Raw genomic sequence first — 27421 nt, forward strand, 5'->3', positions numbered from 1 at the left:
ATACAGATTGTTCAACTTCTGCAGTCCTGCATAGTGGTAACTAGTTTCTTACAAAACTGCAGCCTGTGCGGTGTGATTTCTCAGTGATCCCCTGAGGGAAATAAGCAGAATTATAGCCTTTATTTGTACAAGAGGATCTCTCTCTCTCTCTCCACATTATCTGTTTGAACGGCTCGAAGGCGCATGGATCAATATAAACTCTGCAGCCATGGGAGAACAGTGTCCTCTTTAATCTGGGACCAAAAGACAAAGACAGACAAGGGCAACAGTAGAGAAGGACAGCAGGCCAAGGAGAAGAGGAAAGACAGCTGCTAGTCATCTAGATGTTGTCAGGGCTCAGTGATGTGGCTGGTCACCCATCACCTTCCCTCTGAATATCAAAAATCACATGCCATGAAGTGCTTCTGGTGCACCGATTATCACACATGAGACTCTTGTAGCCCCGTTTCCACCACAGGAACTGCTGATATAGAAGTTGAGTGTAGGGCTGAACTGGAAAAAAAGCAACGAATGTTCGATCGAAATACGAAAATACGAAAATTCTGAGTCGGGTACAGCCCCAGGTTTGCATCATATGACTTGTTGCAACAGTAATGGCAACGTGACATTCAAGTCATGTTACATACTTATTTGAACCCACATCATGATATTGTCCTTAACCTAACCAAGTAGTTTTGTTGTCTAAACCAAACCAAACTGACTGTTTCACAATGTTAACCAAATATCGTCTCATTCAGACCCTAAAGAGTATGTTGTGCCTCTGTATAAGACGTCAAAGGGCGTGACACTGCATCAGTACTGATGCCCTGGGATGACAATGTTGAACATCCATGTGTCAGAACCATGTACAACTACAGGCTTTCGATTTTTGTAGGCATTTGCTCCCTTTTAGATACAAGAGCAAGACTGACTGGCTGATGAGGTCTGATTCTCAGTTGGCAATCCACTTCATCCAAAAGGTGTTAGGTGTGCACTATTGTCTATCATAGCGGTAAAAGTTCAACTGTTTGACTGGAACCAAGGCCAATACAACCCCTGACAAACAGCTCCACTATTAGTCTTTATTCCACCAGCTGGCACTTATTGCTGCTAGCCGTCTCCACTTCTTAATACCAGCTCTCACAGTTGCCCAGGGCAAAGGACAAATTGACTTATCAGCAGTTGGCATCATATGCAAAATTGAACAAAAACATTGTACAAGGACTCTTGAGTCACACTGACAGCTAGAGGGGTGGCTGTGGCTCAGAGAGTGGGTCGTCCACTAATCAGAAGGTTTGCAGCTCGATCCCTGGCTCCTCCCGCCACATGTCAATGTATCCTTGAGCAAGATACTGAACCTCAAAATGCTCCCGATGCTGTGCATCAGTGGATGGTATGGAGTATGAATGAGTTAGTTCCGTTTGATGGGGTTTGCCAATGTGTGTGAATGTAGTGTTAAAGCGCTTTGGGTGGTCGGAAGATTATATATATATAAGTACAGTCCATTTAGTATTCAAATATCTTATCAAATATACTTTTAACTGCTTCCTCACAGGGTACCACTCAACACCACCGTCAAAACCACATTAAACATTCAAATCTACAAACTTGGCGGTGGATTATAGAAGAGCCCAGTTCATAAAACCATCCAACTGCCACAACAATAAACTGCAGCTCCATGCTCAATGCCTCAGTCCCCCTCCACACCCTTTGACCATTTGTTTTAATCCTTATTAAGTTTACTGGTAATAACGGAACTGGTTTACTGACTAATTTTGTCATAGCTATTAACTTAATTTAAGCATAACTTAATTTCAACAGTTTATGTGATAGAGTGTGGTGGCTATAAGCTGGAAAACTAATGAGAAAATGAAAATATAAGAGCCTTTATCCTATTCAAACAATAACAGTTGGATTATGTGGATTTATTTTGCATTTTGACTACTGAATCTGCACATTCACTGCCCCACTGCACAGAATATATCTGTTATCTTAGTGCACTTGATAGAGTTCTGCTCCAGTATTTACATTTACATTTTTTACTCTGTTCCTTTAATGTTTTGCTCTACGTGTGCACTCGTCTTTCAGCTCAGCCCACTGCGAGGCTTACTATGGATGGAACACAGAACCAGCCCAGTCTTCCCAGCTGCCATTTCTTTTTTGCACCTGTTAGGCAGCTAAACCCACTAATAAGAAGCGATGTCCATGTATTAGTGTCCATATATTCTCTATATCGCCGTACCTGTATGTGTGAAAGTCAAAAGGCCATTGCTTTATCAGGTAGACGTACATAGTGGCCTAAAGAGGGCTTAAATAAATAAAAGAAACAGAATTGAAAGCAATGAAAAGCCATTTAATAGCGGGTTTTTAAAGTGATTTGAAAGATGAGACAGAGTTTACGGCCCTTATCTAAGTGCAAAGGTTCTTGCACCTTTGTGTATCAATCTGGAACTAGGATCAAGTAGGAGTGATGCATCCAAGGATCTTGGAAAGCTGGAAACAACATAGGGCAATGTCAGACCTCTCAGGGATTTGTAAGTAATGAGCAATATCGTAAATGCAGTTCTAGCTGCAACAGGTAGCCAGTGCAAAGAAGCCAGCATCGGTGTGACATATCCTGTCTCTTAGTCCGAGTCATTCTGGCAGCAGTTTTGAAAGCATAAATAACAGTTTCCAGATTTTTGGCAGAAATAAATGGCCTTTGGTGAAGAACAGAAAACAATGTACTGAAAAAATTTGAAAATGTCACAAATCTTAGCTACATATGAACAGTGGCAAATAAAAAGCACAGATCTAGAAAGTTGTGATGCATTTATGGTGAACCAATTTAGTCAGAGTTAGCACCCTAAAGGGCATCACATTTTCTCCACTGGAAGGGCACCCTAGAGGGGGTAGGCTACTTCTTCATACTTTCTCCACTAGAAGGGCACTCTAAAGGGCATTTTTTTGTTTTGCTCACTGGAAGGTCACCCTAGAGAGGGCACTTTCTCATGTTTTATCCACTGTAAAGGCCCTCTAGAGGGCACTTCATTGTGTTTTCTCCACCAGAAGGTCACACTAGAAGGCACTTTGTCAAACTATCTCCACTGGAAGGGCACCCCAGAGTGCACTTCATGTTTTCTCCACCAGAAGGTCACCACCCTAGAGGACACTAATGGGTTTTATCCACTGGATGTTTTCTATTTGGAAGGGCATTTTAATGTGTTTACCATACCATAGGGGCATTCAAGAGAGCATTTTGTGTTGTTTTCTTTAACAGGGGGGGCAATAAGCACCCCCCTCCACCACCAGTACATATGAAGAATCCTAGAAGCAGGCAGCTATACAATACTTTACTATATGTGTTGTATACTGCAGCTTCTATGACATGAAAATATCTAATATATAATATTGTCCAACAACAACACGTACACAGTTTGTACTGAACACACAGAACATAATGAACAGTCTGGTACAAGTCCAGTGTTATGTTGTAGTAGAGACATTAAATACAATATTCCTTACTGGCTTCCTTCAGTTCACTAAGCACCTCTTTGTTCTCAAGTCAACATAGCTGAAGTGAGTGTGTGAGTGAGTGTGTGTGTGTGTGTGTGTGTGTGTGTGTGTGTGTGTGTGTGTGTGTGTGTGTGTGTGTGTGAGAGAGAGAGAGAGAGAGAGAGAGAGAGAGAGAGAGAGAGAGCGAGAGGGTGAGGGAGAGTGTGATGGTGTGTGTGCTGGTGGGGAGTGGCAGCACTCGTCACACATCCAGTAAAGATTGTGTAATCGTTGTGGAAAGAGTGGGACAAAAGAAATGATAGCCATACTGCTGCTCCATCTGTGTCTTCCTCTCTAACTCATTATCCCTCCATCCCTGTGTTGTTTCCAGAGGTGCACAGCTGCCCGACAGTCTCTCTTCTCCTGCCTTCACATTCTGCTAAATTCAAATTGCAAGGGAGGGATGGATGGAGTGAAAGAAGAAGGAGAGGGGGAGGGGAAGAGATAGAGGACAGGGAGGAGGGATAATCACATTTGATATTGCTTCATACCACTCCCTTGGCACAGGTCCTTTGTTTTACCTCCATCCAATCTTTTCATTTCTCTCTTGTTTACTACACCACTGTCCCTCCCTGTGACCACTACCACCAAAACATCCATGAGAAAAATGACCAAATGCTTTATATGTTCTATATAGGCATCAAAGTGGCATCTGCTGTTACAAAATGAAACGAAACACAATATCTAAATCACACAACCTTTAATTCTATTATATCAAATTATGTTAATTGTTTAAACATCAGTTTTCTGGTCATCTCAAAAACAACATGAGATCTAGGTCCATCGGATTTAAAGGAATAGTTGAACATTTTTGGAAAATGTCCTTCCAAGAGTGAGATAAAAGAACAATATCAGTCCCATGTCATATCAGAGTTACCAGTTTAATGTTATTTACATCAGTCATACAACATAATGTTTCTGAAAGCACAGATATATCCAATACGGAAGCTCCTAAAAACCAAATTGACATCGATATATGCAAAGTGCACTGCTGCTGCAACAATTAGTCTATTAATTGGTTAGTTGATCGACAGAAATTGAAACTGACAACCTTTCACAGGTGTCAGCTTCTCAAATTTGGGAATTTGGTTTAAATAATCGGCAGATTAATTGATTATATATATATCGTATATATAAATCGTTGGTTTGTTACGTTATCACAATATATTGAATCGTAACCCTGTATCGTGATAGGTATCATATCGCCAATACCCAGCCCTCGATAAAGCTTTTTTTTCTTTTCATTGAATTCATAATTTTGATTTAATTAAATTAAACAAAAAATCTAGCGTACATTTGTAATCTTCACACCAACCAGTATGCATTTATACAACCATTTTGAGAACAACAGGAACACTCCCAAGTCATAAATGTGGAAATTTTTTGTCGCAACTGAAATGTTGTTAAAATTGCCTCTAAATTAGTTAGCCACATACATTGTTTGTAGCTGCCCTGTGGAACGAAACATGACAAGACAAAATCTAAAGGATTGTAATTCAGACACTGATTCATCAGCTCCTTATAGCTCATCTTCGGTTTAATTCTTACTCCCTATAAATTCACATACAGGAAAGGTTGAAAACTGGAGCTCTATGTTCAGGAATCATCATGACCTCATAGTTAATGAATAATTCACACCGTGCTCTCTGCTATGTGTGTGTGCGCACATACAGACACTTTTGCACACATGCATCTTTTAGACATTCAGTCTGCTCTTAAGTGCTTCTGAGCATGTGGCTGTGTCACTCTCATTATTAACAGAGATCCAGGGTCTGTCTGAAGCATACAGACTGCAGGAAGTGGACAATCTTCTGCATCTTGTACACAACTACAAACTACACATTCAAAAATGACCATGAAGTTGAAATCTCAGCATCTTTTCAAACATAACTAAACCTCTCCTGAGTCAGATTGACTTTCCAGTGACCCGTTTTTGGCCGCCATTGTGGTTTCTGCCCCAGTATCTACACAGGAGCAGGATCTGTGAACACATCCTAAACCCTGGTGAGCGAGGCAGAAGCTGATTGGGAGTCAGTGTCCGGTGACAACAACAGGAGGAGGGAGGCGCCCCATTGGCTGTGTGACATCACAGAGGAGTAACGGAGCGTCCCTAAGGGTCACTCGGTCCCTTTCTGTTTTTAGCCTCAACGGGTACACCGGTGCAATCACTGCATTTTTCATCACCGCTCCACTCCTCACGCCCACAGTGGGTTCTCAAGTGATTCATTGCTTGTACATTAGTGGTACATTATAACTGGTACATTTTCATTCATGCCATGCCATTTATCTGTGTAAAAAATACAAAGATGCTTAAAGCTGCAGTAGGTAACTTTTATAAAAAAATAACTTTTTATCATTATTGCTAAATTTTTCACTGTGTCCTGACAGTAGTACATGAGGTGGATTCTTGCAAACACAATTAGCACTAAGAGGAGCCAGAGCAACCAGTTTCACAGATTATCTGTCTGATGTACTGTCAGGATATAGTGAAAGTTTCAGAAAATATGACAAAATATTTTTTTTTACAAACATTAACTACTGCAGCTTTATATCCATCTTATGTTGATCATTCTGTAGAACACCTGAGCTGACACTGAACCGGATTATAACCAGCAGAGTGGAGCTGAGGCTCACTGTACAAATCACTGTGACGGACTCCTGTTGAGCTAATTAGCAGCGAGCTGTGGCTAGTTCTTTACAGCCCGCTGATGGAGCCGTCTGAGGCTTCCTCCTGCTGCGAAGCCCGCTATTATTACATTAAACCAGCCAGGGCATGTCACCCAATTAGCTAATGCACATGACAACAACTTAATGAAATGACAGGCTGAGAGGGAAAACATAAGATCTTCTTTACTGTTTTGCAAGCAATGTTTCTTTAGCTGTTGTATAATTATAAAGCCACGAGGTGAGAGTTAGTTCACAATCTGGAATTTAGGGTTTTTTTAGGAAACAAAAGTAGAATACACCAATTTGCTCCACTGAACACCTATTACCCTAAGGACATAGTTCATTTCCTCAACCACTGCAAAAAGGTAACAGATTTACAGACTAAATTCATCCACAATGACACTAAAAACAGCTGGAACATATTACAAAAACATATTCTACCATTTTTATTCAGCAAATTAACCATTTTGTGCTTTTTTCAGTGAACATGTACTGTGTATACACATTTGTATGTTTCACTAGCTACACTGTAGCTGATGTGAACCCCCTTAAAAATGTAACTAATGAGGCAACACTGTGGAGACACCCTGTGGGGACCATGACTGTACGGAGTTTCACCATCGCCCCTTTCATAAAGTGAATCACAGAATACATACACAAACAGTGTATGTACTATATTGTGAATGGTGCCTGAGTTGCTTACATGTCCATGAAATAGTAATGTTTCTGTCGACCACAGCGATGAAAGTATGCTACAGTGAATCATTTATAGAAGAAGAAAAACTATTTATATAACTTTAAATTTGCACTCTGTGTCTGTGCTGTCCTCAGAGTCAAGCTCAGACTGAGGAAGCTGCTCTGTTTCCACTCTTCATAAAAAGTTCATCCATTATATTTGGTCTCCTTGAAATGCAAATCTAAAAAGGTAGAAAACACTTAAAATGTTTGTTTCAGTGCTTGAATTGGAGCCTAAAAGGTCCTGGTATACTGACTAAATCAGCACCTACAGCATGTGCTTTTATAACCTGGTATAACATCCAGAGGAGCCTATTACTCAACACTAATAGAAGAAAATAAGAATAACCCTAGGTTCCTCTTCAGCACTGTAGCCAGGCTGACAGAGAGTCACAACTCTATTGAGCCACATATCCCCATAACCTTAAGTAGCAATGACTTCATGAGCTTCTTTTATAATAAAATCATTACTATTAGAGAGAAAATTAATCACCAACTGCCATCAACAGTTATCAGTGGCTCTCCAAGTTCAGAAACCTTTACTGATGTAAACTCAGATATATATTTAGACTGTTTTTCTGCTATCGATCTTTATCAGTTAACTTCAATCATTTCTTCATCGAAGCCATCAACCTGTCTATTAGACCCGATCCCAACTAGGCTACTAAGTTGTACCCTTAATTGGCACTTCTTTACTGGATATGATTAATCTTTCTTTATTATCAGGATATGTACCACAGTCCTTTAAAGTAGCTGTAATTAAACCCCTTCTTAAAAACCCCACTCTTGACCCAGGGGTTTTAGCCAATTATAGACCGGTTTCTAACCTCCCCTTCCTCTCTAAGATTCTGGAGAAAGTAGTCGCCAAAGAGTTGTGTGACTTTTTACATAACAATAGTTTATTTGAGGATTTTCAGTCAGGATTTAGAGTCCATCATAGCACAGAGACAGCTCTGGTTAAAGTTAATAATGACCTTCTGATTGCTTCTGACAATGGACTTCTCTCTGTACTTGTATTATTAGATCTTAGTGCTGCATTTGACACCATTGACCATAATATTCTTTTACAGAGACTTGAGCATCAAATTGGTATTAAAGGAACCGCACTAAGCTGGTTTAAGTCATATTTATCAGATCGTTTGCAGTTTGTACATGTTAACGATGAATCTTCAATAAATACTACAGTTAGTCATGGAGTTCCACAAGGTTCTGTACTTGGACCAATACTATTTACTTTATATATGCTCCCTTTAGGCAACATTATTAGGAATCACTCCATTAACTTTCACTGTTATGCAGATGATACGCAGTTATATCTATCAATCAAGCCCGATGAAATTAATCAATTATCTAAATTAGAAACATGTCTTAAAGACATTAAGTCCTGGATGAGCTGCAATTTTCTGATGTTAAACTCAGAAAAAAAATGAAATTCTTGTTCTTGGCCCCAAAAACCTTAGAGACTCACTGTCTAAAGATATAGTTACTCTAGATGGCATTAACTTGGCCTCTAGCACCACTGTCAGGAATCTTGGAGTTATCTTTGATCAGGATTTGTCATTTAATTCCCACATAAAGCAGACCTCTAGGACTGCCTTCTTTCATTTACGTAATATTACAAAAATTAGACACATACTATCACAGACAGATGCAGAAAAACTAATCCATGCATTTGTTACTTCAAGGCTGGATTACTGCAACTCTTTATTATCAGGTTGCCCCAGTAAGTCCATTAAAACGCTCCAATTAATTCAGAACGCTGCAGCACAAGTACTGACAGGAACTAGAAAAAGAGATCACATCTCTCCTGTACTAGCTTCTCTGCACTGGCTCCCTGTAAAATGTAGAATAGAATTTAAAATCCTCCTCCTCACCGACAAAGCTCTTCATGGTCAGGCCCCTTCATATCTTAAAGAGCTCATAGTACCCTATTACCCCACTAGAACACTACGTTCTCTGAATGCTGGGCTACTTTTGGTTCCTATAGGGCGGCTGTGGCTCAGAGGCAGAGCAGGTCGTTCCTCAATCGGAAGGTTGTGGGTTCGATCCCCGGCTCCTGGTGCCACATGTCGAAGTATCCTTGAGCAAGAATACTGAACCCCGATTGCTCCCGATGCCGTGCATCGGTGTGTATGAATGTTAGTTTCTGTTCGATGGACTTTGCCATCACTGAGTGAGATGTGTGTGAAAGGGTGAATGTGGCACGTAGTGTAAAAGCGCTTTGAGTGGTCGGAAGACTAGAAAGGCGCTATACAAGTACAGGACCATTTACCATTTATAGTCTCTAAAAGTAGAACAGGAGCCAGAGCCTTCAGTTACCAAGCTCCTCTCCTGTGGAACCAGCTTCTAGTTGTGGTTCGGGAGGCAGACACCCTCTCCACATTCAAGAGTAGGCTTAAGACATCTTAAAGCTTATAGTTAGGGTGGATCAGGTGAGTCCTGAACCATCCCTTAGTTATGCTGCTATAGGCCTAGACTATCGGGGGATTTCCCATGGTGCACTGAGCTCCTCTCTTCCTCTCTCTTTCTGCACTCATTCATGTCCCATTAATGCATGTTACTAACTTCACTTCTTCCCCGGAGTTCTTGTGCTTTCTCGTCTCGCAGGTTCTTATCGATCCTGGTGGAGCCTCCTGCCATGGTCCTGCTAGATTGCCATTGCCAATACTGTTGTTGCTGTGCACCTGTCTGTCTGTCTGTCTGTCTGTCTGTCCGTCTGTCCGTCTGTCCGTCTGTCTCTCTCTCTCTCTCTCTCTCTCTCACCCCAACTGGTCGAGACAGACGACCACCCACCTAGAGCCGAAGGATCTGTCCTAGGTTTCTGCCTTTTAACAGGCAGTTTTTCCTTGCCCTTGTCGCCAAGTGCTTGCTCATGGTGGTACTGTTGGGGCTCTGTAATTAATGTTTTAAAGAGTTCGGTCTAGACCTGCTCTATTTGAAAAGTGTCCTGAGATAACTTTTGTTATGAATTGGCACTATACAAATAAAATTGAATTGAATTGAACATGTACAATGTACTTCTGTAAGAAAACATACACATAATTTTCATGCCTAGCTTAATTTCTTTCACAGTTGAATGTGGTAAAGGAAACAAGCTCTATATGTAGTTGTCCTGTGTATATAAATGCATTATTAGCCATATTAAAGGCACTTGAATTAATCAGTTAATGACAAATGTTGATGCATTGTAATGAAATGTGTTACAGACACTCTGTGATTGATCTTATGACCAAATACTTATAAAACTAATAGCGTTCCCATTAGCCTCTGCTGTGTGTTTGTGTTTACTGCTAATTAGCATTTGGCATTCTAAATTCATTTCAGTTATTCCTAGTGTTCACGTTTGTTAAAGGATCAGTGTATAGGATCTAGTGGTGAAGTTGCAGATTCCAATTATTTGAAAACAGCTAGTCTTTCCAACCGTGTCGGTATGTTAAACGCAAAACTCACGAAAGGCCCTATCTATTCTGTGCGATATAAACATGGCAAATTCCGCTCCCTCTGTAGATAAAAACAGCTCATTGTAAGGTAACGAAAACAAAACAGTTCTTATTTTACTTCCACACTAATGAAATCAAACCTATGAATATTATATTTCATTTCTGTCCAAAATGTTACACACTGGACCTTAAAGGTTTTAACTTTTTAGTCAAACACATACTGGTATTCTCTAGAATGTAGCACATTAGAGAAATAGGTGTTCTCATATGAGACAAAACCAATCTGAAGCACTGGTACCCCAGCAGGTGCCATTAATTTCACCATTAAATACAGTGGGAGTTGGCCCTATTTAAGCACTGGTTTCAGTGAACAAGGGTTTTTGCAGTGTCAATTACATGTAAATTCAATCCATCACATACAAGCAAGAGAAAATACTGTGGTTAGTGTGTCAGTCCACTGTTGCCTGCATCATTAATTAAAATAAAATCAAAAGCGCACACTGTGCAAAGTTGACAGTTTTACTTTTGAAGAGGCTGCAGTTTGGTACTCAGGGGGAAGGTGTCCTCTAAACAAGGCGCTGTGCAGATTACCTTGCACATTGTAGAAACATCTTTAAGTTTAATTCATTCTCTTCATGGTGATATTATATATATGTAGAATCTCTTTGTGTCATACTGCTCAGAACTCTGCCTTCTGTCTCTCAGAGAAACTGATAATAAGCAAAATACTAATAATAAGTGAGGTATTAGCCCTCTCACATCAGCGTAACCTTTTTTTCCCAAGCAGTACGCCTCGTGACAGAGAGGATCGATAGCAGTCCAATGAACTGGAATGAGATGAAATGAGGTATTGAGTTAGAGGGGCTCGAATGAAGACTAGATGAAGACGACGTGTGTACAGAAGGATGCAGCCCATGGGAGAGTTTATAGAAAGTGAAAATGGTCAAGGATGGAGGGGATCTCCTGAAAACAATATTTGTGCTGTGTTAACCTCAAACTGTCCCCTTGTCTTAATCCAAGGTGATCCCAGTCAGGAACATGAAGCCGCAATAGCCTGATGATAGAGGACAGAACGGGATGGTGGTTAAAACAGGAGGACGTTTCTTTCAGGGGACGTGAAAGATTATTTCTGGTTTATTACAAATGCCATTTTGGTAAGGTTACTCGGACCACTCCAAAAAGTGCAATTTGCCAGCACAACAGACCTGCCTTTCTCTGTGAAGCATGAAGTGCAGTGCACCTGCTTCAAGTATTATGCAAGACATGTTTTGAGCACCCACATATTGCAGTCAGCTACAAAGTGTACCAACTGTAAACTAACAATTAAGGCCTGTAAAGGCAGCACCTTGATTCATACGAAACGTTATATTATTTAATAGGAATTAATATCCTAATAAGGAATTTATTAGGAACTGAACAGAATACAACCGTACTTCTCTAACCCTTAGGCCCCAACAGACTTTGTTGTTGTGATGTTGCCATGTTCCCAGATCTTAGCAGTTAAAGCTGCTGTAAGTGAAATTGCCATTTTGGCTTCCTGTCTGTTCTTGCAGTCCACTTGAGAACCGCCTCTTTGTGAAGTTCTCTCTCCTGATTGGATAAAGTGGAAACGAGATACCAGGAAATGTGTTCTCTGTTTACTGTCGGAAGGAGGGACTGGGAGACCCATGTTACTGACTGAACACTCTATATGAGTAATGGCTGTCAGAATGTAGAGCTATTTAACACTTATTTTAACAAAACAATATCACTTACAGCAGCTTTGGTGAATATTATGTTATTAATAACAATAAAAGTATGTCAGTGGCTGAAGACGTAGGCTCTGAGCTGCCAGCAGCCAGCAGTGCAGCACTATGGTTGCACTGGGAAGCTTCCAACAATGAGTATGTTCATGCTTCACTTCCCTGGCTGCCGTTTATTCCCACAGTGCACTGCTGTCAATAACAAAGTGTCCATAGTTGACTCCACTCTTTAAATAACAGTTAAAAATAACATACTGTTGACACATCATGTGTGTGAACTGGTACTGCTGCTTCCTCTGAGCCATTCACACACACACTCACACACACACACACACACACACACACACACACACACACACACACATTCACACACACACACACACACACACACACACACACACACACACACACACACACACACACACACACACACACACACACACACACACACACACACACACACACACACACACACACACACACACACACACACACACACATAAACACACACTGACCTTCAGGATGTAACTGCACAGTCAGCGTCAGATTCCAACCCCAGATTCGTCTGTTTTACAGCTAACAAACTGGTGGATTAGTGTTGCTGTACATTAGCCTACAGGCTGGAAAAGGCTGTTCTCTGATGCATATCGATCAGAAAAATGAGTTGATCACAACAGAGGCTGGCGCAGCTCATTAGCTGAGATTGATTATCAGACTCAGGGGACATAAATCATGTCCTGAGGCCATGAGGTGAAACAGAATACTATGCAGCATTACAGCAACAACATATATGCAAATGATCACATGGTGGAAGGTTGGTTATGAATACAGCCAATCAGTCTCAACGTAGCTTAAAAAGGAATCAAGAGTTTGCTACACTCTTGATTCCTTGTAAAAAACAACAAGCCGCTGGTTCCTTTAACCTAATGGTTGGCTAGTTAAAAATGGCTAGTTATTAAAGCTGCATTAATCAATATTTGTGTATGACCAATGGATGAAATGTGCAATGTCCATAGAGACAAACTCATAGAGAATTATCTCCAACTCTGCAGTCCCCCTCAGCTCAGAGCTTTTAAGCATCTTTCAGCTCATCATCTTGGGTTTTCAGACTGAAACTCCACTCTCTTCAACCTACAGAGACTATAGCTGGTGAACGTAGTGGAGCAGCTAAAGAGGCAGATATTTCCCTCAGGAGTTGGTAGAGACCAAAAACTGAGCTATGGAGGAGAGTGAATATTGGGTTTACATTCATCAGCAGGACACAAACACGACTCCAAATGATTGATAATGTTGTTTTGTGTCTGTAAGATGTGTAAATATGTAATTATTTGCTAATATGTTTGTCGTAACAAGTTTATAAGGTGGCAATATGTCAGTGTTATGTTTACAGCTTGTTGCGCTACTGCCCTCTGGTGGCTAGAAAAATCAGCTGAGTTCCTAAAAAGTTAGCCATAGGCCCCTTGGGCAAAAGTGTACTGTAGGTCCCAAATGACCCCAAGCTACTAGTCTATATTTTGCATACTACAGTCACAAAACCCAACTACTGCTGTGCTGAAATCATCGACATATATTAAGAAGGACGACATGAAATTTCCCCAAAAGTGTAGACAAAACATCTTGATTTGCCCCCTGGTGGCTGGTTGCAGTCGTATAGGTCTTAAACCCTGCCCCCTCCATGTTAGCAGATGGGACAAACAAAAAATCAAAGTACATGTCAAATAAATATTTTGTTTTTTGTCATTTTTGTAACTGTTGGAGGACACATCGTCTGTCTTTATACAGTATATGACAATGGCTGAAATACTATCTGGCCCCAGGTTTGCTGTGTATGGCAGTCTGACTAAACAAATCTGTGTGTTCTGGGCTACTGTAGAAACATGGCGGACTCCGTAGAAAAGTACTCGCTCCCTGTGTGGGTAAAAAGGACTCATTCTAAGGTAACAAAAAGACAACGATTCTTATTTTCAGATGATTATACACTAATGAAAACATACTTATGAATATTATATTCCATATATCCTAAATGTTACACATTGGACCTTTAAAGTAGCCTAATAAACTAAGCACTTGAGCACTAAAATACATCAAACCCCAACTCAGCCCAGTCATGCTGAGACAACCTCAATGTAATGAGTAGTGTAAGATAGTAGTGTAACATCAGAGAAACTGATGTTACTTTCAGATGAGTCATGGATAACATCACTTCTTAGGGCAAGGAATCCAAGACTTCATAATGAGCGCAGCCATTCAGTTGTTTCACATACAGGACTGCACAATTAATTGAAATAATATTAAAACAGCAATATGTTTTTGATAAAGGTAAAATGTGTGACAAAACAGCATTCAGCACTACACATGTGGTTCTCCAGTTGTAAGAAAATATATTTGATACAGACCCCAACAAATGTCACATCATCATGACATTAGTCATTTTGTTCTGGTGAAAATGAAAATTGTGATGCAGAAATAACTAATTACAAATTATCATTACTAATCGTTAATCAATTAAGTTCAAGGTAAATATTTTGTCATTTCCAACAGAAGGTTGTAGAATGAAATTAAGATTTTTTCAGGGATTTAAAAAAAAAAGTCATAAAAATACAGAAAATATTAAAAAATAATTTTAAAAAGTAAATAAAAAAGTAAATATAATTAAAAAGTAAATAAAAGATAAATAAATAGTTATAAAACAATAAATCTAATGAAAATTAAACAACAAAATAAATATATGTAAATAAAATACATCGATTTACACCAAAGAGAGTTGTGGAAGCCCAAGCAGATAATACTTATGACATTAGTCACTGTTACATAGTGTACATAGACTTACATAGTATGATTTAAATGTTATTTTAAGTTTATATAGAGTAGCTTACCTATTTTCAAACTGAGTATTATAAGATCTAGAAAATGTATTTATGTCTTTAAAAACATAACCAGACACCAAAGAATCAGAGAAACAGAAAGGTATGCTACATAAGGTATATAGTTAATGTGGACTAAATGATATTCTGTGTAGTGTTGTCTGTAGTGATGTTATGAGCTGGGCCTGTCTCTGCTTATGTGTCCAGCAGGTGGAACTACAGGTACAGCCGCAGGTAAACAACATCAGTGATGCGTTCATGCCCCAGCACAGATAATGAACCCAGCACTGAACTTATGAGTGGAGTTCTGACCTCTCCTACATGGAACGGTGCTAATGGAACGGCACACTGATTAGTAACGAACAAGGCGTCAGTAACGACATTACTTCAGTCACTACTATTGGCTACTTTTTACTTTTTCGAGTAACGAGCCATACCCCTGCCGAGCCCACCTCCTGCAGCTGCTCCAGCTCCAGCCTCAGCCCCTCCTGCTCGGCCTCCAGGTCTGCGTACTGCTGCTTCAGGCTCTGGTTCTCCTCCAGGACCACCAGCCCGCACTCCGCCGCCCGGACCTTCTCGCGGTTGGCCTCCGCCAGCTCCCGGGTCAGGCGCTCCACCTCGGCCCGGCATTGTTCCACCGTTTCCCCGCATCCAGCTCCACCGGCAGCCATCGTCGCCCCTCACCTCCCTCACCTCCCTCCCTCCGTCTGCCCTCTCCTCCCTCTCCCTGCGTCGGATGAGCAGCAGAGAGCCCCGCCGGCCGGAGGGAGAAACAGCTGAGGTAGACAACAAGCCCCCACCGCCTCCCCTCCGAGGGATCACAGCGCTGCTTCAGATCTCATGGAAGAAAAAGAACAATAGACATCCGTAAAGATCCACAGAGCGCCGGAGAGTGATCTTCTGCCATGTGATGCTCTAAATGATGCAGCGTCTCATCTTCCGTCTCCCGCATCCCTCTCCCCTCTCCCCTCCCTCCGCTCTGTTTTTCTGCTTATTCACCGGCACCAGGACGCCATCTCTGCCCGCAGCCGCGAAGCAAGGCACACTCCCCGCTGTCTGTCATCCTGCTGCAGCCGGATCAGTCCGAGCCTCAGTGAGAGCAGCACACAGTGTGCACAGTGGCACTGCACTGTATGCGCCCTCTGGAGATCACACTGGGTTTCTCTTCCGTTCTCTCATTTCCATCACAAGAAAACATTCCAAGATGTTTGATCTGATAATGTTCAGGCCTAAAGGGAGGACTGATCAGTGATTCAAGGTTATGTTATTGGCATTTACAACGCGAGTAGACATTTTAATATAGTTCCCTTTATGCTGCTTTAAAACACAATAAGATTGATTAATGAGCAGTGCTGGGCAGTAAAGGGTTAGTAGTAATCACATTACTTTCTCCAGTAACTAGTAGGCTAGTGTAATTCATTTCTTAAAACTAAACTAGTTTTAGATTTAGGATTTAGATTCATTTTTTTGATAATGGAGGAAACTTGTTTATTCTGACTCCAACAAACTTTAATCGTTTTAGGTCTGAACTTTGGGGAGTAGCAGAAAAATAATATAACTGATTACTGTTGGACGGGACTAATAAGGTAATAAGATTACTTTTGAAAAGGGTAACGAGTAATAGGCCTACATTACATTGTTTGAGTCACTGGCCCAATACTTTTAATGAGTCGTAAAAATAAAGGAACTGACTCATTTGTATAATAATTGTTGAGGATAATTGTATAAAACAACCGTTTTTTCAGTGCTGGACAGGATACAGGACAATATCCACAATGCTGAATTACAGGAGCACATGGAAAGTAAATGATATGTTAAACATAGACCTATATTTCTTTATATAATGTTACTATTTTTGCTATCAGGGGAAATATATTGCACACATATGGGACGTTCTGATTCAAATGAAAACATTAATATTGGTTTAGTTTGATTTGAACAGGAAAACAAATACAAACAGATTTGTGTGATATTTGATTAGAGCTTTAGACAAAGTTGTTCTGAATCCAATGGTACCAAGCATTATATATAATGTGTATATATATATATTTTTGAGATACAACCATTTCTGTGCTATATTTAGTGGTAAGTCACTAGAATTGACTAATTGTATCCCATAGGGCTCATCTATATTGAATCTATATTGTGGCAGACAACAATATGTGTGTATCTAAAATATGAAGATTGGACATTTCTAACCTGTTCTAGAGTTGTTTTCCTGGAAAAGGAAAAGAAAGCCACTAAAAAAGTACGTGATGCACTTTCCTGATTTGGAAACTTTCCATGGATTTGTGTTTGGCTCAACCAGTAGGAGCTAAACAATGAGCTAGCCTACTTGAATTCCACTGTGGACATTAATGGGTTAATTCCATCAGTGGTAGGTTAGACTTTTATATTTCTACAGTGAGGTGGATTTTGGTATGAAATGTTTGCAGTAGGCCTATATTTCATCTTACATAATATATGATAAATATTACAACAACACTGTGTTTTGAGAGCAATGCTGGCTCTGTGTGGTGATATAAGTAGGCTAATGCAGGCTAACAGCTGGTCGTTAGCTGGAACCAGAGCTGTTTGGGAGGGACACTGGTATTGTGTTGGTGTGATTTATGTGCGGGGAGGACCGGCTGTTAATTTCCTGCAGGGGGCAGCAACATACCTGAGATGCGTTTATCCTACCATGAAGCACGTGAAGAGCTCCATTTCCAGCCTTCAAAATAAAAGCAAGAAATATTTAAAAACATTTTATTTTATTTATTTTTTGTTTATATTACTTTGAATTTTCCCAGTTGAAGATTATTGGAGTATACAGAGCCCTAGTTTGAGGAGGGCCCATAGAGACTACAGAATGGTCTTTGCCTTGCCCTGCTTGATTTGTTTCAAGGAATCAAGGAAATGTATTTATCATTATACAACACAAGGCAACAGATCCTTGGGAAATTGCATTTTGAACCTAAAACAGACTTTGGAAAATAGACATTTTAAAATAAAAACTATTGGAATTAAATAAAAATGACCTGCACTGTATGCGTCCTCTGGACATCACACAATTTCATAGTAATGTTATATTATACAAATTTAATTGTCTGATTATTTATCTCATAATCAAGGCTGGTAGGGTTTCTTTAAAAATGTTATCCTTTATAATTACTAATAACAAGTTAAAAAATGTAATCCAAGTATCACAATATTAAAGTAATGTAACTTGATTACTTTTTGTTATTTTTGGATTACCTCAACACCAAATATATGTATGTATGTATGTAACGTTAAATAAAGACAAGAGAAAAGAAATGTCAATAAGCAGTATGGATGTAAGTGTATTCTATAAGACAACAGAACAATGTAACCGTAGAAAGGAAAATGGAAAGATTTTTAGCATCAACAATGTGTATTTTAAAAGAAAAACTAAATAATCCCAATTCTTTACTAAATATAACTGTAATCTGATCACGTCTTTTTTCTGTAACTGTAATGGATTACAGCTCCCCAAGCTTACTTACAATCTGTTATTCATTTTATCTTCAACACACCACAGTCTGTAGTCAGTTTGAAGGGGTGGCGCTTTTATTGTGAAACATAGCACAGCGGAAGTTGTGTCGTTGTTGTGGCTAGCGGAACACCGGCTATATCATCTCTGCGGTAGTGACGCCGCGTTGCACGTTGCTAGTTAGTTGCAATGTTGTAGCTATTAGCACGATAGCCATTCCTTCGCTGGGAGGAAGACCCGCCGTTTAGTTTTACAGACCCACTATTCACTTCAGCTTCAGTCCAACCAGCAGCCAACCGCTGGCCAACGGAAACTGCCGGCGGAACACCAGCTAGCTCGTTGTCTGCTCTTTCTTGTAGCCTGCTAGCTTATACAGCCAGCTAGCGTTAGCTAGCCGCCAGCGTTCTACCGTCTCCTCCCCGCAGCGCGAACCGTCTCCTGCCCGGCTGGAGGACCATGGCGATGAGACAGACTCCGCTCACCTGCTCCGGTCACACCCGGCCCGTGGTGGACCTGGCCTTCAGTGGAATCACTCCCTACGGCTACTTCCTGATCAGCGCCTGCAAGGGTGAGACAAATGGACAGTCTATAAATGAAGTTTGTTTGAATGGTCTAACGGTTTAACGTTAGAGAGTCACCTCGAGTGGTTCCATCACTGAATACGTTAAGCTGCATTCCATCTGCTGTGTAACACAGTGTAAACCTGCCTGTAGGTTTCCACTGTGTGGATCAGTATGTTGTTCTTAAACCCTGAATTAAAATGTGTCTTCATCTTCCTGAAAGCCAGTTCAGACTCAGCTGTTCAAAGTGAGGCAGTCTTTGAGACACCTGTTGACTGCAACATCCACAGGGTTACCCACAGCTGTCATCTCCTGGTACACTGCCCTAGGATGTAACCTTTGTGTCCTCTCTGCTTTTCTTTTGCCAGATGGCAAGCCCATGTTGCGCCAGGGAGACACAGGGGACTGGATAGGAACGTTTCTGGGTCACAAAGGCGCTGTCTGGGGAGCCACTCTGAACACAGACGCCACCAAGGCAGCCACCGCCGCAGCTGACTTTACAGCGTGAGTGGAGAGTCCTGTAACAGACTCCTGAAACACGTCTAAACCCAGTCATCCTGAATACTCGCTCTACTCTCTCTGGTTACATGCACACAAAGATGGATTGGTGTACTGACAGATTAATGGTTGAGTGTTGCATTAAAGGTCCAGTGTGTAACATTTAGGAGGATCTATTGTCAGAAATGGAATATAATATTTATAGGTATGTTTTCATTACTGTATAATCACCTGTAAATAAGAATAATTGCGTTTTTGTTACCTATTAGAATGAGCTGTTTCTATCAACAGAGGGAGTGGGTACGTGTTTTGCAGCTAACTTACATTACTTTGTCCTTCACACTTGGAATGGAGCTAAATACCACTAAATCCTACACACTGGACCTTTTTAAGTCAGTCTCTTAGAAGTGGTCTGGCTGTGCCGACGGTGCCAATCAAGCCCATTTTTGACAATGCTCAAGATTTCACCAGAAGCATCTTTCTGTTGTCGTTTGCGTAGAATATGGCCTGTTTTTGGTGGAAGCTGCAGTCCACACCCTCTAAGCAGCATAGAGCAGATCACACTGGCAGGAAGTCAGACAGGGAAATATCTTAGAGAATCCACTCACTTTTTAAAAATCAAATACTGCATGCAGATTCAGGATGAATTTCACGCTACTTCAACATTGTAACACCAGGCTAGAAGTCAATCATTCAGAGACAGGTTAGAGGAGATTTTAAGCAGAGAAACACACCGCTTTGTGTCTTTTATTAAGGACAAAATACATAAGTGAACAACATCAGGCAGGCAAAATGATCTGAGACGCTCTGCTTCGCCGAACCGCGGATGCGATGTCATAAAGCTGTGTCCGGTGGAATTTCGGGGTTAATAAGATTCTATTTAAACTCCTCAAAAGACAGATGTTTTTAATAGAATATTTGTCCTGACTCCAGGTCCCTGTATCATTAAGTGCGATTAGTGGGTTAGCCGGCTACCTTTGGGCTTTAAAGAGTTCTCATTTAGCTTTTCCTATAACACTTGGAATCATAATGGACAAAAAGAATCGATGGAGCAAAACTAGAAATGTCTTTTTTTTATTCCAAATGTTCCTCTTTTTTTGTCAAAATCGGAGGCCTACATTACCCTCAATGCAACTCAGTCGGTTGGAGATATAACGCTAGTAGCAACTAATGGAGTCTGGAGCAAGATATAAGGAGAGCAGTCTTCACCCCAGCTGACTTGAGTGACATCACTTGAGTCACGGCTTTATACACCCGTAGTAGTGCTCCCCCAACAGCAGCAGACAGACATGATCCCTTTAACTCAGCATCACAAAGCATCACCATGGTAACCTCTCTCAAAGGCTGACGGATTTTCAATATTATTTTGCTATTGAATTAATTCCGTCTCCATGGCTTAATTAATGTGCATTATCAGCACTGCTCTGTTTCTCACTGAGCAGTGCTGATTAGTAGTGGGGCGGTGGTATATTGTACAGTGACTGAACTGAGATCAGTCTACAGCAGTAAATCAATGGACTTGGATTTTTCTTCTAACTAAAGTATCTGTGTCTTCTAAGCATAGTATGCAAAGATAAATATGATGAAATCTGAAAATATTAAAAGCTGACCTCTGTGCCTTTCAGAAAGGTGTGGGACGCAGTGAGTGGAGACGAGGTCCTCACACTGGCACACAAACACATCGTCAAGACTGTCACCTTCACTCAGGTCAGTCTGGATTTGGATTGGGTCTTAAAATAACATGCTTAAAAATCTGATCCTTTCTGTACATATTTATGTGATGTGATTAATCAGTCAATAATATCCTCAATTAATTGATCAGTTGTTTGGTCCAGAAAATGGTGAAAAAAATGTTGATTGCTGTTTACAAATTTACTGTCATAGAGGACCAAAGAAACCAGAAAATTGACCTTTACATTTGAGAAGCTGAAATAAGAGAAGTTTGACTTTTTTTCTTAAATCACTCTGAATGATTAATCAGTTATCAAAATAGTTGGTAATAATTTATTCATTATTAATTAAGTTGACAGCTAATCGAATAGTCGTTGCAGCTGTTGTGATTGGGGATATTTCTAAAACTGCTCTTGCCTCTCGATATATTTCTGCCTCTGATCCCAGGACAGCAACTGTTTGCTGACTGGAGGAAACGACAAACTGCTGCGCATCTACGATCTTAGCAACCCTGAAGCAGGTAAGTGAATGTGTCAAAGAGAAAACTCAGTCATGCAAAGTTAAAGGACAATCTCGCGTGAAACATTGTTGCCGGAAGAAAGCACTGAGCGCATAAGAGAAGCACTGAGCGCATAAGAGAAGCACTGAACGCAACAGAGACTAGTGCTTCCACAGGATACACACTAAAGAGATGGCGGATTATTCAACCGAATTTGAAGACATCAACAACGAGTGCTTCTCTTATGCGCTCATTGCTTTCTTCCGGCAACAACGTTTCACGCCAGATTCACTTCACATCTCAGAGAGTTCGACTGGTCGCGTGACTGTTTTCCCAAGATGGCGCCCGCCTGTATACTTGAACGCTACTGTTGTTCTAAACTATCTTTTTAATAAACTGTCTGTACACTTACAAAGTTCTCAATGCTTTGGTTTATACATAGGGGCCCTCATTATGCTACCGTGTAAGTGTGGTGCTATTTTGAGTCTTGTTAGTGGTATAGAAATAGAGATTTCTTTTCACGTTACTCTGTGCCCCAGTGACTAGCGTTATAAGGTAATTAGCGGTTTGTGCTAAAACTCGTCACGTTCGATTAGCATGAAAACATATCCCAGAGAACGGACCAACTCGGTACACATGTGTTATTAACCCATAGGTTCAATTGCGCCGGAATTGTCCTTTAAACATGGGTACATATAGACTTTCATTTGCACCCCCTCTCCTCATTAAATCTCCCCCTCAAGCACCTCTTTCTCTTTTTCTCTCAAACTAAAGTGACACAATGATGAAGTTATGCCAGTCAAACTCTGATATTTGTGTTGTATCATCTTTGCCTGTTCATGTAATCAGCTGTTGCCTCTTTGTGTTCTTAAGCACCTCAGGAGATTGCAGGTCACTCCTCAGCCATAAAGAAAGCCTTGTGGTGTAACAACGACAAGCAGATCCTCTCTGCTTCCGAGGACAAAACCATACGGTCAGTGAGGTGGCTGCTCGTGCTCAAAAGTCCTCATCCTGACTGTGAGTCTGCTCTATGCTGTCAGAGAGCTCTCACAGCAAACACACCAAAGACCTTTTGGAAGTAATAGCCTGTGTGTGTTTGTGTGTGTGTGTGCGCGTGTGTGTGTCTCCAGACTGTGGGACAGAAGCTCTATGGAGGAGGTGAAAACGCTGACATTCGACACTTCTGTGAGCAGCATGGAGTATGTGGCTGATGGAGAGATTCTTGTGATCACTTATGGAAAGACCATCGCTTTCTACAATGCTCTGAGGTATACTGCACGCTCACTATGCACTACTAACTAACCACACTCACATGGATGAAATGGAGTTCTTTCCACGCTATATTTCTGACATGCATATCAGAACAGAGTATGAAAAAATTTTGGCGTTTCCAGAACTGCCCCAATTCTGTTTTCTATAATATAACATTTGGAATTAAATTAGTCAGTGTTTTTCATGAGCCTGATGTTGAAAGCAAGTATGGCGTGCGGCTGAACACACACTCCAGAGAGCTGCCTCTACGCCTGTACAGCATGGCTGCGTTCAGTCATTTCCTTGGAAACAGTAAATAAACAAGGTTGCACACATGCCATGAAAAATAAATGATTTCACATTTTTCAACAAATATTCAGTTCCTATCTTTAAAGCCTAGTTCAGACCAAACGCGCCTGTTTACACCAATGCGACGAGATGAGACGGTTTATTGTCTCTATAACAGCCAGCTTTCCAGGCTTTTTTCTTTTTTTTGTTAGCTGGATATAATTTATAGTGTCTTTAAAATATGAATGAGGATAGTGATAGTGATAGTGAGTTACTTGGTACAGTTGCATTTTGGAGCTGTCCATTGGTGTCCTTTTTGATTTGAATACATTTTAGGGCCAGGACACACGAACCAGACGGCCGACCGTCGGCAGAAAAGCAGTCGGACTGATCAGTCGGCTCCCGTCTCCCCGAGTCGGTCAAAAAAGTGCCTCCGAACACACCAAACCGACGCCAACTGGAGCGTACGTTCTGCGCGTGCGCGAGGCGTAATACGTCCCCATAACAGGAGATGGCGCTAATCTGTGTTGTCGGCCAAAAAAAATGAAAACCGGAAATGACAGATCACTCTAGACCTAGTAAACACAGAGCACACTGTCATCAGTCATTGTTTTCATCAGAGAGTGTTGATAGTAGTCAAGAAGGATCGTTATTGTCATTACTCGCTGAACAGAAAATACGATGGCTAATAATAACAAGATACTGGCGTTGGTGTAGTATGTTTACCATCGTCACTTCCAGTTTTCTTGTGCACTCACTGATTCGCTAGTCAAGGGCTAGCACTCCACCAATCAGATCGGTCATTGAGGCCGACGGCCACTGGCCGATTCTACATGTCGAATCGGCCAAAATGAACGCTGCGACGACTGACGACGGCACGGGACACGCCGAACCGACTCGAGTCACCGACCTCGCCTGACTGTCCGACGACGTCCGACAGCCGATAAACGGGTTGGTGTGTCCGGGCCTTTAAGGCTTGTGTCATACAGACATGGCTGTGATGAGGTGATCCTCTCTTTCCTCCATCAGCATTTCGACCAGCTGACTGGTTGTAAGTGACTGGACCAGCTGACTTTTCTATTCATCGTTTTAAAGCGTTTTTGTCTCATTGTGAATCTCTGGTCTGAACTGGGCTTTAAAGAGACTGAAAAGTATGGGTGCAACAATAATCTAATATTATTTATTCCATATATTAAAGGAAAAGGGGTAATGGGTAGCAGCGGGTTAATTTACTTCCTCTTTGGACATGTTGACAGTGGAACGTAGCAGTGTGGAATGAACAGCTACAACAGGTAAATGTACGTTTTCTGAGGGTTGCTTGAATGTCCCAAATATAAAACCTGGTTGGCTCAGGATTCCAAATGGGACAAGAAAGCGGTTTTGTGTGATCTATAGTACGAAGCTACAGTCTGTACTTCTGGCAGTTATTAGGCAACATAATAGCATACATAGAATGTCACATACATATTAACGGTTGGATTTTAAAACTATTTGTTTATATAACCAACAACTATTTTTTATGGTCTGAAACATATACAGAGAAGTCTGGAAATCTGAGACTGAAAAAGTCTGGAAGCCTGTTTTTTAATAGATCCACTCTGAAAAGTTTTATTGTGTACACAGGTGAAATGTTTTCAAAGGCCAGTAAATGTGTGACAATCTTTCTTCTGGAAGTCTGGGCTGACTGTAGACCTCTATGATTTTGTCACCATTCCAGCCTGGATTTGATCAAGTTGGTGGAGGCCCCGGCTCCCATCAACTCAGCCTCCCTCCACCCAGAGAAGGATTTCTTTGTTGCTGGCGGAGAAGACTTCAAGCTCTACAAATTTGACTACAGCACCAAGGAAGAACTGGGTGAGGAGCAGGGGGAAGCTTTTTCTCAAGACTTTGGATCATTTTAGAGACCTTACTCCTTTAGCTTTAGGAAAATAATGTTTTAAGTGTGTATGGCTGAAGGTTTGTTCATTTTAAAAACTTGTTCAATACACAATGTATAAAAGATTCAGTGACCATGTAAAAATAAACTTGTAGGAATGTGTAGGAAAACAGGATGTCTAGATTTTCAATGGTTTCCTGTCAAAGTAACTGTGAGAAAGCAAAATATTCCAAAGTCAAATTTTTTACCACTCCCATCTAATGCTGTTGCTGTCCCTCTTTCTGCAGAGTCCTATAAGGGTCACTTTGGTCCAGTGCACTGTGTTCGCTTCAGTCCGGATGGTGAGCTGTACGCCAGCGGCTCTGAGGACGGCACGCTCCGACTGTGGCAGACAGCCGTGGGCAAAACTTATGGCCTGTGGAAGTGTGTCCTTCCTGGTAAAACTCTTTGATCACTCGTTACTGTCGTCACTGCTGGATGCAACAAGCTATATGACATTGAACACACATCAAAATCTTAATCTTTTCATTAAATGTTAAAGCCAGTGTGAAACACTGAAAAGGCAATTTCTGCACAAAAAACTGCCACAAAATACGGGCTGTAAAAACACCACCTGTATGGACTGGGAATACAAAGTCAGGTGTTTTCCACAAGATTCCTCTGATTTTTGATATTGTTTCATTAAGGAGATATTAAAGCTATACTCTGGAGCATTAATTTCATTCATTAGAGCACTTTCAAAAAGTTGGGGGACTAGACAGAGACAAGTCTGACTTAATTAGTGTTAGAACCCCCCCTGTTTGGTAAACACTAGGTTTGGACAGAATGTTAAAATTTTCCAATCAGGTACCGCTATGCAAACACCGTTCCACGGTTCCAACAATCACCAACTCTGGTTTGGTCTAAATAAATCAAGTTAGATGTCCACTTGATGCCCTTTCATGTCCCAGCTGTGTCTTCATCATCCCTGGAGTCCTGGTCGCATCCGCTGTAAATCACCTCTCTACAGTATTCCCTGTCATCCAACCAAAAAAAACCCACTCAATCCACAGACTCAGATGTGAAATGTATTATTATTATATAATACAGTATTGTGGCATATCCAAGTATCAGTATGATTTTTCTAATTCTTGCTGGGGGTTTTTTTGTCTTGCCATTCCTCAGAGGACCTGGGGGCAGAGAACTCTGAGCAGCTGTACACAGCCCCTGAGATCAAAGCCTGAGGAGAAACCAGTGCTGTTAACGGGATGAAAAAAGGAAGAAGGAAAGAAGACGAGCGGAGGGGTGTTCCAGCGTTCTATCAGGCCCCAGCAAGGAGCAGAGTCCAGAGCATCTCCATCCATCAGGAACTGATGTGGATATTATGACTGCCCTGTCTGTCATAGAACTACCCATCACACACTTGCACACACATACATACATACATACACACACACACACTGATTTTATGCACACATATGGACAGTATGGTCTGCAGAGTAAAGCAGTAGAGCTATGAGTGTTGGCTCATCGCTGCCTGCTTTCTCTCTGATCAGTCCACTTCTGTCTGTCGGCTTAAACTAATTTTAACTTCCCCTAAAGCCTTGAACCCCAAACCCCCCCTCAAATCACATAATGCTAAAATTGGTTTTGGTTTAAAAATGAAGGTATTTTATGAGCTGGACCAAGGCTTTTGTTTTCAGTTCATAGTTACAGGAATACTAGAGGTTGTTGCACAGGTTGTGCTAAAGTTAAGGGGCTTTCATTTCTTCAAAAACATTGCTTTAAGTATCCGCTGTGTACTGGTTCAGTATATAAAGTTAAGTGTCCAAATAAAAGAAAATATTGTTTTATGACAAAGTGGAAAGAGAAGAAATGTCAGTTTTCTTATTTTTCATTTTGGTTTTGTCTTTATTTGTGTCCTGTGATGAAATAAACAAATGCATTACTGTTTTATTTTTAAGTAATGCACAAAGAGCAAACTGGGTTTGGTGTTTTTAAAGTTCCCCTCCAGTCAGAAATCAGTGTTTCTTCTTGTCCCTACAGTGTGCTGTTTGATGTCTGTGCAGAGTTTGACTCTAGAAGGATGTTTTCACATTCATCTGCTGGAAGTGGAAAGTTTCTCTGTGCTCATTGAAAATCAGATTTTAAGGGGCGGGGCCTACCAGCAGGTTTTGTGACATCATAAATAGTTAGTCAAGTCAATTCTGGTCCAGTATGCAACTTGTACAGTGTGATCCAACAGTGCACATCCACTGAGAACTTTACAGGGAAGTAGGAGACATCTTGTGTCCAGCAGGAAAACTTTAAATATGTAAATAATTTCTAGAGATTCTGGAATTTTAATT

At 40.9% G+C, this 27421-nt stretch overlaps 2 protein-coding genes across 5 annotated transcripts in view; one reads left to right on the forward strand and one right to left on the reverse strand.

Moving 5' to 3' along the window:
• LOC127358715 (protein bicaudal D homolog 1-like) overlaps positions 1-16154 on the reverse strand; it is a 59399-nt gene extending 43245 nt beyond the window's left edge. For 2 of the 4 annotated variants that reach the window (XM_051392014.1, XM_051392013.1), the window contains exon 1: positions 15414-16154. In XM_051392014.1, coding sequence (XP_051247974.1) covers positions 15414-15632 — 219 coding nt within the window. In that variant the 5' untranslated portion in view covers positions 15633-16154. Of the gene's footprint in view, positions 1-15398 lie in introns of all 4 variants that reach the window. The other 2 variants (XM_051392012.1, XM_051392011.1) reach the window with 1 other exon arrangement.
• A 2416-nt stretch (positions 16155-18570) lies between these two features.
• strap (serine/threonine kinase receptor associated protein) lies at positions 18571-27055 on the forward strand. Its single transcript, XM_051392057.1, has 9 exons — positions 18571-19019; positions 19380-19515; positions 21135-21216; positions 21628-21700; positions 22553-22652; positions 22810-22947; positions 24936-25072; positions 25382-25531; positions 26259-27055. Exons 1-9 carry the CDS (start codon positions 18908-18910, stop codon positions 26315-26317), a joined length of 987 nt encoding a protein of 328 aa, XP_051248017.1. The 5' UTR covers positions 18571-18907; the 3' UTR covers positions 26318-27055.
• The last annotated feature ends 366 nt before the right edge of the window (positions 27056-27421 follow it).

Source organism: Dicentrarchus labrax, unplaced genomic scaffold (genome assembly GCF_905237075.1).
Source record: "Dicentrarchus labrax unplaced genomic scaffold, dlabrax2021, whole genome shotgun sequence".
Taxonomy (NCBI): Eukaryota; Metazoa; Chordata; class Actinopteri; family Moronidae; genus Dicentrarchus; species Dicentrarchus labrax.

Coding starts and splice junctions, on each gene's coding strand:
- strap (XM_051392057.1), top strand. CDS start 18,908: ATGGCGATGAGACAGACTCCGCTCACCTGCTCCGGTCACACCCGGCCC. Junction 25,073..25,381: donor CAGCACCAAGGAAGAACTGG/GTGAGGAGCAGG, acceptor CTCTTTCTGCAG/AGTCCTATAAGGGTCACTTT. Junction 25,532..26,258: donor GTGGAAGTGTGTCCTTCCTG/GTAAAACTCTTT, acceptor GCCATTCCTCAG/AGGACCTGGGGGCAGAGAAC.